Raw genomic sequence first — 14277 nt, forward strand, 5'->3', positions numbered from 1 at the left:
TGCTTACACAAATCCAAGGCCTTTTTTGCTTTTCATGCTGCCACACTGGCACAGAAGTTGGGGGTGTGTGGGAGGTTGAGAGGACACGCAAGTGGAACAGGTGACCCAAACTGACCAAAGGGATATTCCAAACTGTATGGCATCAGGCTTAATATATAAAGCTGGGGGGAAGGAGGAAGGGTGAGACATTTGGAGTGATGGTATTCATCTTTCTCTTCCTAAGTGACTGTTACATGAGGTGGGGCCCTGCTCTCTTGGGGATGGCTGAACACCTGCCTGTCCATGAGAAGCAGTGAATTAATTCTTTGTTTTTCTTTGCTTGTGCGTGTGGCTTTTTCTTTTCCTATTGAACTGTCTTTATCTCAACCCACAAATTTTCTACCTTTTACCCTTCCAATTCTCTCCCCAGTCCTGTTGTTGGGGGAGTGAGCAAGTGGCTGCATGGTACTTGTTTGCCAGCTACAGTTAAACCACAACAGCCCCATTCCCATCTGTAAGCACATTTAACTCTTGAAAGAGCACAGGAGGAAACCTAGATATATTCTGCCGTTCTGGTAAGTTAAGTTGATTTACAAGACTCAACAAGTGCCAGAGCCTCAGTAGCAGAGGGTGAGAAGCTGTGTGGCCAGAAAAGCAGAGCAGCAAAGAGTAGAGAGAAGCAGGGAAAAAAGGGAGCAGAAAAAGCAGAAAAGAAGTTTTCCTCTTCACAATATTCATCTCGCCTTTCCAGGAAAGCACAGCACTCACACACTGGGTAGTCTGTGCAACTTGCACACTTCCCCTAGAGAAATGTGTGGCATCTTTTCAGTCTATTTTCTTCTGGGCTAGTTCTAAAGTGCATTTCCATATGTTTTTTTGCAAGCCCAGGCTCTCCGTATGGTGCTGAACCACCCAACTATGTCTCAAGGCTTTGCATCTATTTGGGGAAATTAGTTTTATTGAATGACTGCTTCATGCTAGAGATTGATGGGGGCCAAAATAAGCTTAGTGTCTGGGAGAGTTGGTGAGTTGTTCATCAGTAAGAGAGGCATGACTTAGACATGATTTCTTGGCTCAGAAAAGCTAAAACTAAACCCCACTTCAGAAGGAATAAGGCATACATCAGGATGACATTTCAAGACAAAAGGGAAAACAAAAGCAAGAAAATAGAGAAGAATGGAGAAATGAAGAGGTATTAACTTGAACAAGGGATAACACTTCATTTAGTGTTAACATTCTACTTAGTTCAGGCCTTAGTGATGCTTATGGAAAGTCCTAAATGTCCTTGAAACAGCCTACAAAGGCAGGTCTCTTCCTTTAAATCTGCAACTGGCAGAGGTCCCATGCCACCTGTCTGTCCCTACTGACACCCATGCAAAGTCTAGACCCTTCCACATCTGACTAGTGGTGCTCCAGGAGGACCTGATTTTTGAACTAATCTTTGAACAGTTGTGTGAGTTATTGACACTAGTCAAAGTAAGGACTTTGTACTTGAATGTTTTGACAGTGCCTGAGTGACAAAAATATATTGGGATAGTTTATTCATAATCTGCACATGGATAGATTTCGGGTTTTTCCATAGATGGAAAAATTATGTTCTCTCAACATGATTCAGGGTTAAGGACAGAATATGCATATCACTCACATATCTCCCCTGATCTTTGTACACAAGGTTAGTTTTCCTTCTTAAAGCACACTGAGTATCCTTAAAACAGTGGGAAATGTCTAAGTGCATTTATCGTTCATCTTTCAGTGACTCTGTACAACTGCTCTTATGGACGAAGCGACTGCAGCTTGTGCCTTGCTGCCCATCACGACTATAAGTGTGTCTGGTGTGAAGAAGAGGGCAAGCCCAGCAAGTGCGTTTATGAAAAACTCTGTCATGCTCCTCCCACCAACACATGTCCTCCTCCAGAAATCACTCGCGTAAGATTGCTTTTTTCTCTCCCTAACAGGAATATTTTTCAGCAGAAAGCATCCAAGCAAACTCATACTGAAAGGCAGTTTTTTTTCTAGCCTCTGAAATAGCTGAAAGGAAATAATGTCAATAGTGATGTGTGCAAGAGATTTGTAAAGACTCAAAATAAGAAACTGAATGGAGTCTTTGAGACTCCTTGTTTTTCAAGCCTTGTCCTCACTGTGCCAGAAGCCAGGCTAGCAGTGTACACTTAAAATGTGGCACTTGATTCTCAGGAGTTAGCATAGGTTTTTTCTCCCCCAAAGTCCTTTATACCTGCAATAAGTCTGTAAGAGAGGTTTACTGCTCCTGCAACTACAAGCACTTAACAGGCTCATTTACAGGCTTCAAGCTAGACTTTAAAATAGTATTTAATAAGGGAGCAGGTTGTTTCTGCATCACAATGTTTTCCAGGTGTCAGTGATATTTTCCAATCCACGTCAGAATCAAACCCAAGACTGTAGGATTTGAGAAGTCAGACAGGCCAAATGTGCACCCTGACTTAATCTGCAGTTGGAGCATTCACCCAGGGTGAGGGAAGAGTGTTGTCCACCTTGGTGGACCAGCAGCCAGAGGCAGCCATGTCTCTGTGCTCAGACTTGCTTAGACCTAAGAAACTGATTTTGATGGACCAGACATTAAAGTGCAACCTCTCTCTTCTTGATGGTATACTGGCAGCCCTCCAAAGGTGAAGACCTGAAAAGGTCCTGCTGGAGGTGCTCCAAGTATTACATATGAAAGCAGATTAGTCTGCCAACAAACATTCTGATTTCAAGTGCCTGTTTGGGCCATATTTCAGTCTGAGGAGTCCACTGCAACTGCAGGATCTTCTCTGTCCTCATTTTATTTGCAAATTACTCAATTAGCATCAGCCCATGTACTGCAGCACTCTACCATGAGATGCAGTAAGGAAGATCAGGGGACTAGAGGAACTTTTGAAGACACTACTTGGGGCAGCACTGTGTGTTAGGAAGTGAACCTAAAGGGAGAAAATCATGGCAAAAAGAATGCTGGAAAATCTCCATGGAAGGATTGTGAAAGGAACCCAGTCCATTTGCTTTTCAAAATCATGATGCTTTAGTGGAGGAAGCAAATTTAGAATAAACCCGAGGCAAGAGTTTTGTACAAAGCAGTCTGCCACAGGAGATGTGAAATCTGCAGCTGATGAAATGGGTTCTGAGCTAACCAGATGATTAATTAACATAAAAAAGTTACATAGCGTGTTTTTGTGTGGGTCCTACAAGAAACATCTACATTTCAAGTGTGGGTAAGTTAAAGTAGCTTTAAATAATATGGAAGAGCAACGTGGTCACTGCAGTATTTAATTTTGCTTTTTTTTTTAACTCTCCTTCATGCAAACACAGATTGAGCCAAAAACTGGACCACTAAGTGGTGGAATTCTTTTGACCATAATGGGATCTAATTTGGGAATAAAAGCAGAAGATGTAAAAAGTATAACGGTGGCAAACAAGGAATGTCTTTTCAAAGAGGAGTTCTACTCTGTTTCCACAAGGTAATTGATGGAAACTTTTCACAAGATTTTAGAAGAAAAAAGGAAGTTCTGGATGATCTTCTTGTGGTTTCAAAAGGTTACCAGTAGAAGAAAGAACTAGTGTGATATACCTACAATATTTCATAGAAATGTATGAGTCTTTGTCTAAAATTGTTATAGATTGTAATACAGCAACAAATTTACAATGGTGTACTACCATCCTGCTTCTGATTGAATTTTTTTCCTTACTTGATTGAAAAGCTTTCATAAAGTATTACTGCACATATATCAAGACTATTTATTTATTTTTAAATTAAAGGCATTCTACATGTACATCTATTCATTAAAGACTTTGCTAAAGCTGAACCACAGCAAAGCCAAGCATACAAGATTTATGGCAGAGTAGGCAAAACAAGAGAAAACTTAAATCTTTCTGGTTTAGTCCAGCCACAAAGTTTCTTTCATAGGGACAAGGAGGGAACACAGAGCTTAGGTTTAGCTGTAGATGACTAATTTTCGTCTCAGTGCCAACAAATCCATGGATGTTGAATTGCCCAAGCAGGTTGGTAGATGTTTTGCAGATTGCTTGTCACACTCTTGAGCCATGCCAAAAATTAAAACAGAGTGCCTAAATTCTTCTAGGTGGGTGTCTAGGTGTTTGCTACAGATTAGATCAAGCACCTAATTTCAAGAAGGAAGTACCCTTTTGATATTAGCTGATGAAAAGCATAGCATGAAGGTTCAGTAGTAATATTAGGAGTAATGACACACTTTAGGCAGTGGGATTTTTCTTTCATTCACTTTTGATATTTAAAGCTTCAATTGAAACATTGGCTTTCTTTCCCTTCAATTAATTTAAAGTGTAACACAGTAACATTTTGCTATTCTTGTGGCGTGTTTTGAAAGGGATTTCGAAGATACCTAGCTGATTTTTTTTTTTAGCTTTTGAAAAATGATTAACTTTAGTCAATTTGTGTATCGGTTATTTAGAAGCTTCTCAGGCCCCTAGGATTGAAGAATGTAAAGAATAGCTATTTATTTCTTACTACTTTCCATTTTATTGCCATCAATCCCACATTTACATGTATTTCACTATCCACAGAATTACAATTTTCTTACAGTCATCTTTTCCCTTTCCCTATTTTCAGTGTTTGCAAAAGCTGAACTGAATTGCAGCATAGACTTACAAGAATTTCCTCAGCCTCTTGGCTTTTTCTAAAGCTTTTTGATATTTTTAAATACATGGAAAGGAGCCAGAACTGAGATGACTGGTTCCTTGTATCATAGCAACATTACTGGTTTCCTAAGTTCTGGCAGTGTAGTAATGGGTGAGAACAAATGCAACTTGCATCATGTCATTTATCAACAAATTAGTGGGTTTTGAAGGATGTTCTCCATTAGGGAAGCCTTAAAAAAGAAGTTATTAAAAATCTTCAAGAACATATCTATAATTTGCTGTCTTTATCTTCCTTCATTCTTGTGTTTTATTATTACCTTCTTTGATATAGTTAAATTAAAAAAAATTATAAGTGCCTTGTCTTGCTCCCCTATCCTTCTGCAGTAAAAAGCTAGTCTTTTTAGGAGACAGTTGCTCCCATGTGCAGCAAGATTCAAGGCACTTAAGGCTGCTTTCTGGCTCTGCGGTGACTTAATTGTTGGCCTTCGAGAAGTCTGTTCTCATTCTTTGTAGTTTTCCATTAGTAACGTGGGGGAAGGGAGGCAATGCTAGCGCTGGTGAGAGGAAGGAGCTTTTCTCAATTAAAATCCCTACTACAGTGTTTCCCCCACACATCCCCGGCCCCGGCCCCTGACTGCTTTCCCTAGCTTGACATATGGTAAAAATTCCTCCAAAGGAACCGTTTCCTGTTTCTGCCTGACAAGAAGATAAAACTTCCAAGAATACAGTAGAGAGATGATGAGGAACAGGCTCAGGCAGCCATACACATGCCAGGACATGCAAGAATTTGGAGAATTTTGTCCATTTGCCAGTACCCATGAAAAAAAGTCTGGAGTGATCTGCAAAGGGACTTGAAAATCCTTTTATTATAAGTCCCAATTTAAATACATTATGCCCAGTGATGTGGAGTTGTTGAGAGTTTTTTTCTGCTTTGAGATTTTTTTAAAACACTGCTTAGGGAAGATTAGGGAGTGACAGAAATGAGCAGTGATCCTCAGGGTGTGTCCCATATGAAACTGTCTGACTGCACAGGCTCCGAGCATTATGTGCTTCTTTATCTAATTATTTTATCAGCTCTGCATTAAGCATTTGTCCCAGTTTTCAAGTGCATCAAATCCTAATTGCCTTTTTATGTTTTCATTCTGTGGGTCACCTGTTTGAAATAAAAATTAAAACATCGTAGCTATCACTCACCAGCAGTGTTAGTTAAGGCAGTGTTTTCTTGGCCAGTGTTCCTTGACCTCTGATTTTGTGTGTGTTATCTGAAAATTTATTTTCAGAGAACAGTAATTCTGAATGGATTTTGATCATAGGTGTGAAAAGGCAGTATTTTGAAGCTGAAAGATAGCAGGACACACAACAAAATTATCAGCAGCTAAAACACACAAAATTTTAACATCACTGATGATCTGATGCTTGCATCAAGCAGGTGGGGGCCCCTTGGGTTTTTTAAACATCACAAAGTTCACTGTAAATCTTGTGTTGGGTTGGAGAGTTTCAACTTTGACTTACGGGCTGAATTTGAGCCTTCTATAGAAGGCACCTCTACTAACAGCCTGCCAAACTAGCTGCTGTGTACAGTTCTCAGGTTTCAGTTTTCTGAACCTTTAGATAGATGAGCAAACTATTCTTGGATGGTTTTGCTGGGAATCTGAGGCAGTGTTAAAGAACATTGTATAGTGTAAAGCGAAGTGAGTGCTTTTGCTGGCAGTGTGTGTGGTAGCTCACATACATTGCATTGGTATTGCAGCTGTATTTCTAGCAGATAAACTTACATTCTTTCTCGATAGGATTGTGTGTCAAGTTGGACCAATGAATGAACCACAACAAGGTCAAATTGAAGTTAACATCAGTGGAAAATTAGGTAAATCACCAAGTGAAGTTCTGTTTACATACCAGGTAAGTGCATTTTTTTACAGAGACCTATTTTATACTTTTTGTATGACTTAAGTTAGAAGTTTACCTATTAAGCACAGAATCGCTTGTGTTTGTCTTACAAACTGTTTAATCAATAGCACTGTCATTCAAGAATGTTAGAAAACACTTAATTTCAGCATTTCTGTATACAAAAGGTGTACCAAAAATCTATGCTGATCAATAGGTCCAGAATCTCAAAACAGGATGATATCTGCCATTCAAGTTAAAAAGATGTGGTAGAAAAGCAACTGTAAGAAACTTATGGAATAGTGACATAATATCTCCTAAGTGTCACTATTGAATTGGAAAAAAAGCACTGCAAAAAATTAGGTATTCTCTAGACACACGGTGCAGTATTTTAATCATGATATTTAGTCTAGCCAACGTTCTTAATGAGAAGAATAGATGCAGGGCAACTGAAGAATAAGTAATGAAGGTACATTAATTTCTTTAATAATTTATTTGATTAAAAAATATGGCATGCAGAGCCACAGGCAGCATGATGTGTGTTCATATAACATATGTGCTTTGTTTTCAGTGTGGCTATGAACAAGAATTTCATTTCTGTCTTAATTGCTTTGCTCTAAGTTTGGCCCTAGCTGATCTAACCTGTGATTTTAGCAGCAGTTATCTTTGTATCTATGAGGTCTTTAAACTTTACAAGAACCTATGATAGTTGAGAGGTTTAAATAATCTCAGTCCTCATATTGATACTTAAAGTTACACCCATAAACTGTAAAACTATAAAACATAAATGGTAGGTTAGGCTTTTATCTTCTCCCTTATTTAAACTTCTGTCTCATTAATTCTTGATATCTTGTGAGAAGATAAGGAAAAGAGTTGGCAATATGCAGTGGGAATAAGTCAAGAATGACATTTAACTGAGAAGAGGATATTCTTTTTTCATAAAACAGGCTAGAAGAGGGTTTCCTGTAATTTCCAAGCAAATACCTCTTCTCTCTGGTAATACATCTGCAAAAAACCTCCCACCCTTTTTGCTTGAATATGTCATCTGTTCCTTTGTGGAAATGTAGGTTATGATTAAGTCTTGTTTTGTCCATCTCATTCATCTTAACTGGAGAACAATGAAATAATCTTCTGTGTGTATGTTTGTGGCCTCTAGGACAGATGCTATGACAGTAAGCCCTACTTGAGATGAGATTTTGATATGAATCTGTTGTGTTGGGTATGGTTTGCACCAGTTCTCCTATGCATCTGTGTGTAAAGATTCTCCCACGGTTTACATGGGAAGCACATGAAGTTCTTCTGGAGTGTGTTGAAATGTAATCTGAAGCCCATATGTAGGCTTCAAAACCTATCTGTGGACTTGTTCTGGTGTGATTCCCTGTTCAGCCCATCTGAGAAGCCAGATAAGCAGCCACAGGGAAAGATTCTTAATTGCCCATCAGTGAGCCACTAGGAAAACCTGCTATGCACAGGCATCATCCAGGTGGATGTTTTCCTGCAAGCCCAAGACTCCCTGTATGCTAATCTCTGCCTACATTGAGGTTACTGAAAAATCAGATGCCTAAGCTCACTGCTGATAAAGATAATTTTTATTTTCTGCAAAAATCTTTCCTTGGGGACCCTATTTACAATATACAAAACAATGACAAGTAATATAATTCACACATTAAAACTGATGGTGTTGGTTTCTAGTTTCATTTATCTTTATCCCACAAAAAAGTGAAGCCAACTGTGGACTGCAGTAGGATTGAAGTCGGTGCAGGAGCACTACATTGACATGTACTTCTACAAGTGTGACACGAATGCTTCTGGTGTGAGAACAGACGGTTAGAGCAGACAGTTGCATCAGTTAATGTTGTCTTTAAAGCTGCAGTCTTGTTTCAGTGCTGTTTTCAGGCAGTTCTTTGGTAATTTCTTTCAGTAGACATGCAAAATCTGTGCTTTGTTTAAAATCTCTTCTATTCAGTATATACAAAGGAAAGAAAATACTCTTCTCTCCAAGAGCCTTCCTAAAATAAAATTTCTCTTATGAATTTCCTCCTTTCTTTGACACATTGGCTGACTACCCTTTTGTTGGTAACTATCACTGTTTCTACTGTGTTCTCTGATCTGCTGAAGCAGTATAGCTTCAGCTTTAATAGTGATCGTTCTAAACGCATTGTGTGGCATCACAGAGCAAAAGTGCACAAGCAGTTGCACGAGGAAACACTGCAGATGTTCAGCCTGGTGTGTCTGTATACACGAGAGGTATCATCATGCTCCCCACAATCTAAGCCTTGTACTTGTGACTAGTATCTGCCACCAAAAGCCCAAAGTCACTTATCAAGTATATCAGATATAAGGAAGAATTTTTTTTTTATCATGAGAGTGGTGAGTCACAAAAACAAATTGTCCAGAAAAGCTGTATCTGCCCCGTTATTGTAAGTGTTCAAGGCCAGATTGGGTGGGCTTTGAACAAGCTGATCTAGGGAAAGATGTCCCTGCCCGTGGCAGGGGGGTTGGACTAGATGAACTTTAAAGGTCCCTTCCAACCCAAACCATTTAATGATTCTTCAAGCAGCACTATGTTTGGCTCTTGTTGATATGCAGTCTGAACAATGAGATTTATTTTTAAAGGTGGACTAATGAGGATCAACAGTCAAAACAACTTGGGGCTCAGACTCATGCTTTTGCCCCATCTGCCAGCACAGAGCATTTCGGAACTGAGGAATGCACCAGACCTCCATTAAATGGGTCAAAAATCCAGTTAAAAGGGAAGCCATAGTTTCAATTTAAAATTATTTCTGAGCAGAAATGCCCTGGTTCACAAGTGTCTGTGCTGTGCAGTGAGCATCTTGTCTATATTTGCTGCATAACAGGGGAAGACAGTTCTATTTCTACCTACCCATCAGAATTTCTCTATGCAACTTGAGTGAAGTTCAAGTCCAGTCATTCCAGTGAAATTCAATTCTGATAACCCAGTCATCCTCTGCTTTCACTATAAGCAGGATCAGGAAATAACCATTCTCCTGTTAGTGAAAGAGAAATGAAGTTATGCTAAATTTTAATATCCAGCTACGCGGCACATCTGGAGCACTGACAGCTTGGCTGGTCTCTAAGCAAGTGAAGCAGTAACATGGCTAAAGGCCAGTCCTGCGTTTTCATTTGTTGTTAACTTTTTCTGATTTGCTTGTTACTATGGCAGTGAGAAGCAGTCTCAAAGGAAGTTAAGCTTCTTCAAAGTATATGGCCCAGATTTGCTGATTCCATACAAGCATTGATTCCTTCTCAGAACACCTCTTCTTCAGACTCAAGCCACCAGGACAAGAGCTTGCAGCTGGTTCTGGCATCTCCAGCATCTGTTTTTCAGAGCAATTCTGTGAGTTTTAGGCTGTGCAGGTTAAAAAGACTACATGGTTTCAGAAAGCTCAAATAAATCTAAGATGGTGAAATTAGAGGTAGAACTTTGCAGAAGTAATAATACATTTCTGAGGTGTTGAAGGTAGTTTAGGAACTGGCTTGGAAATAATAACGTTTTGTAAATCAGGATGTCTGTTTACCTAAACAAGATGAGATGAATAACGAAAAGAGGAAGAAGGAAGGATAAATTAGAGTCTGATCTGAAAAAAACATGAACATGACTATTCACCATACTGGAAGTTTGAATGTGAAATGAACAGCACAGTTACATTTAACAAGGTGCACTCTTTCACCTTAATCTACTCCCAGCTTGGCAGTTTCCTCTTACCTGTGTCTATCCTCTGCTTTGCTTCTTGATGTTTGAAGCAATTGCTCTGGGAGCTCTCACCAGGGCAGTGCCTCAAGGCTTTTATAGAGTGTTTTAGCTCATTCCTTGATTTTTCTCCATGGGTCTTTACCTCATCACATTAATTTTACACTGTAGCTGGGGACCTTGGGTGGGTTTTTTGTGGGGGATTATTACATGCCTGTTGCCATTATGATTGATGCTGATAAACCACACATCTGCAGAAGTCTGGAGTTGCTTCCAGAGGATCTTATTTTATTCTTGAGTCCTGTAGTACATCTTGTTTGTGTGTCAGCCTGCATAGCAGACAGGAGAACTCCTGGCTAGATGAGAGTTCTAGCAAAGTTGGCCCTTATTCACGTGGATGTTATTAGTCTTAACTCTCTGTCATCTGAGCTATGCACTTTAAGGCATATCCCACCATCCAGTGCTCATGATTCTTCCTGAAAGCTGCCAGTAAACACTGGCTGTGTGATAGTGCAGACTTTCCAGTCATGCATGCTTCCATTTCTTCATCAAACCTGTCAGCAAAGCTCTATGGTCTTTTCAGAAAATCATGTGGTGTCTGCCTCATGATAAAAAGATGCTATCTTCAGTCCAAAAAATTTGTTGTTTAAAATATCAGCCCTTTGCATAAGCGACCCGTCCATATCAGCCAATACACAATGTGCATTGCCAGGCAAATGCTCTGCCTGGACACCTGGAGTGCCTGGAAGCATTTGGTCAGCATACATGGTGTGAGGTTTGGACAAAGCAGCCCCAGAAACGCAAGGACTCAGCTCACCCCTCTGCTGTTGCAGAAATAACCCAGGAACTGACTTGTGTTATGGATGCTGTGATGAGGCGAGCTGGTGAGTCAGGTCAACCACTGTGCTAAACACCAGATTGCCAAGAATGTGCAATGGAAATTCTCTGGTTGAATATCCTGTGAGTGGGTGGCTTGTCTGAAGAAACAAGAAACAAGCTCCCTTGAGTCTGAGAAAGGAGGAAAGTGGAGCAGGAAAGAGCAGTTCCTAGTGACTCAAGTTCCCTGTTCAGAACCGTAATTTAGGTCCTGTGGTTACCTTTATACTCCATGAAACGACATTTTGACCTCCAAGAAGGTGGCCGGTCTCTAACAGGACTTCATGGGCAATACCTTTAATTTTTGTGCACATAATATACAGGAGTTGGCAGAATAATCTGGCTTTCAGTGTGAGCCAGGTAATTTTGGTAACAAATTATTTGTTTTACAAACCTACTTCGAGAGCCAGAACTTACTGCAGCTGGGATCAGGATGAGGAGAGGGAAGAGTTACTTGTGAAGAAAAGGATGAATGAGATAAATGCGGATCAATAACGTGGTCTGCACATTTGTGAAAATCTTATCCACATCTGGGTGCACTGTCCTTGAAACAGCATCCCTGTTCTCTGCTTGTGTGGAAGCACAAGGGCCCATTTCTTCTTGTGAAGATGTGCACTTGCATCAAAGGCAAACCCCCAACTGGAGGTCACTGTCTACAGGAGCTGACAGAAGGGAGCTTAGGTGGTTTCACCATTTGCTGCCCATCATGTCCATTTGAACACTTCCATCTGTTGCTGGCTTCCCCTTGTGCTGCAGCTGGCATCTCTCACAGCATCACAGGGACATGCTCTGACACCATCCTCTTTTCCCTTCCCAGTTGTGTCTCTGCTTGTGATCTGGCACAGTTTTGTTTTCTCCAGCATCCCCCTCTGAAGCATAGACTTCATGCCAAGGATTCCTTGCAACTCTGTTAGGCTTCACTCCTCTGTTGCCTTCCAACTGTTTTTGAATTTTTGGCCCTACTTGTCTTCTGGCCTTTCTCTCTTTGATTTTCTGCATTACTGAACGATAAAGGGCAACTAATTTTATGTCAGTGGTATAATTCTTGGGCTAGAAACTGCTTACCACAGATGGATACTATAGTAGATAGTATCCTTATTTACAGAATCATGCCCAGGAATTCTTCTGGGAAAATGAAACTTCTTATAGGCGAGGTTCTTCTTTGTGACAGACAAGGGGAAAAGTAGAGAAATGGAAAAAGAAGATATGCAGAACTTAGGTGATGCTCCATAGGGCCCCACTCCTCTTGTTCTTGGATACTGTGCAAGGAAACAAAAGTGAGTTGGCTGGACATGACAGTGCAAACCTGGAAAGCTACCGAGCAAACAAAACAAGTGAAAAAGAACATAAATCAGCCTGGAAAATCAGATCCCAGATGTAAGATGGGTGAGCAAAAAAGAGGCTAGGGGAATGGTTCTCTTTTACACCTGCATATCTTTAATCGCAAAGAAAATTGCAAAGAACCAGGAAAGACAGGTAAAAAAAAATAGAAGAGTAGGAATAATCCCACTGCTAGCCATCTAAAAGCTGGACCTTGATTTGGGACCAGCAGACCACAGAGATCTAAAACACTGGATGCTCTCTGAAAGCATTTTCGGACTATAAAAGGTATTTTTTTAATTAAAGCTGTAATAAAAAAACCTGAAGAAATAAGAGATCACCTTCCTAACTCTGCAAAAACAGAAATTGCTACTCATAAAACATTAAAAATGAAAAAGTTCATTCTAGATTAATAAACAGGTTGAAAAATGTAAGAGCTAAATGTGAATGCTCAGAGCATCTACAGTAGCTGTGTAAGAGCAGCAGTCATGTGCACTGCTAATAAGCAAGTTCACTTTTAAATGTGATTATAAGTGGAACAGACGTGGAGATAATTTACCCTCTAGCACGCAGAAAGCATGAAACTACAATGAAAAATATATCTGCATTTCTGTGAACAGATTTTTAAGTAGGGGGCAAAACATACAAACAAAGCAAGCAAATATGAGATTTCTGGCTGTGATGAAGAAAACAGGACACTGGAAAATGGCCTGAGTGGGAAGTCATTTACATACCTGGGTCAGTTGAAGCTCTTTTATCAGTATTTTTCTTTAGATTTATTTTCTAGTACCTCTGAGCTGATGAAGCAAAGACAGTGGCATACAGGAATGTAAATGCCACATAAGGGAATTCATTGGTATTACAAAGAGAATAAATGAATTTTCTACCAAACATATTAGCATTATTTGAATGTTATGTACCATAAGCAATGTATAAGGACTCAGAAAGTGTCATTGTCTCACTGCTTGGAGCAGATAACCACTACTTTCAGGTAAACCGTATCAACGGGGAGGGCACCAACCACAGGCCTAAAAGCACTAGAAATAACCTATTTGTAGCATTATTTTCATTCCAACAAAGCTGCCTTGTGGTTATCAAAGCATTGGGAAAACTGCTTATCAGTTTAGGAATATTTACCTAGGAGTCTGGTACAACACGGGAAAGTTGGGTTGCAGGTGGACTTTGAGATCTCTAACTCAACATTATTACACCTGAGTAGGATTCAAGGAAGGTTTATATATAAAATATGTAAAGTGCTCAAATTTCCCATGACTAACAAGCTACAATCTGCTCAGACCTACAAGCAAGAAATCCTGTCCAGATCAAATTATTTCTTCAGGATAAACCATGCAGTAGGGAGCAAGTTACATCAGTTAACAAGTTGAACTAAATAATGATTGTAGGTCACTCCCAGCTGAACTATTCTATTGAATTTTATTCTGAATAGCATACCTGTGGATGTGCATACATTTTATCAAAACTGCAAATCCACTTCCTACAAACACAGGACATGATCGTGAGAGCATAAGGCAGTGGGGAATCCTGGTGGCACAAAGTCCCTCTGCTGGGATATGGCTTACCAGACTCATCAAAAAACAGGCCACTGAACAGCTGACAGACATTGGAACAGGCTTTTTTAAACTAGACTATCAAAAAGCCCACATAACGAGGTAGCCTGTTATTGCAGAAAATATTTATGCTCAAGCATTAAACTACATGGAAGGTGTAAACATTATTTTCCTGGTGACAAAAGTATCGACCTGAAAGAACATCCCTCCATTACAAACAAAATAAAAAAAATGAAATATGTTTGAATTATTTTCTGCACTTTAAAGAGTTATAAAACAAGGGTTAAATTAGTGCTTGCAGGGTTGTTTAAA

The 14277-nt window shown here is 39.8% G+C and overlaps 1 protein-coding gene across 1 annotated transcript in view; it reads left to right on the top strand.

Annotated features, from left to right (window-relative positions):
• PLXNB2 (plexin B2) overlaps nucleotides 1-14277 on the top strand; it is a 78261-nt gene that overhangs the window by 25644 nt on the left and 38340 nt on the right. The window contains exons 11-13 of the mRNA XM_027679593.1: nucleotides 1733-1905; nucleotides 3301-3449; nucleotides 6396-6504. Of these exons, the coding sequence (XP_027535394.1) occupies nucleotides 1733-1905; nucleotides 3301-3449; nucleotides 6396-6504 (431 nt within the window). The remainder of the gene's footprint in view (nucleotides 1-1732; nucleotides 1906-3300; nucleotides 3450-6395; nucleotides 6505-14277) is intronic.

This window comes from Neopelma chrysocephalum, unplaced genomic scaffold, assembly GCF_003984885.1.
Source record: "Neopelma chrysocephalum unplaced genomic scaffold, ASM398488v2 Primary Assembly neopelma1_45, whole genome shotgun sequence".
In the NCBI taxonomy this organism is placed as follows: Eukaryota; Metazoa; Chordata; class Aves; order Passeriformes; family Pipridae; genus Neopelma; species Neopelma chrysocephalum.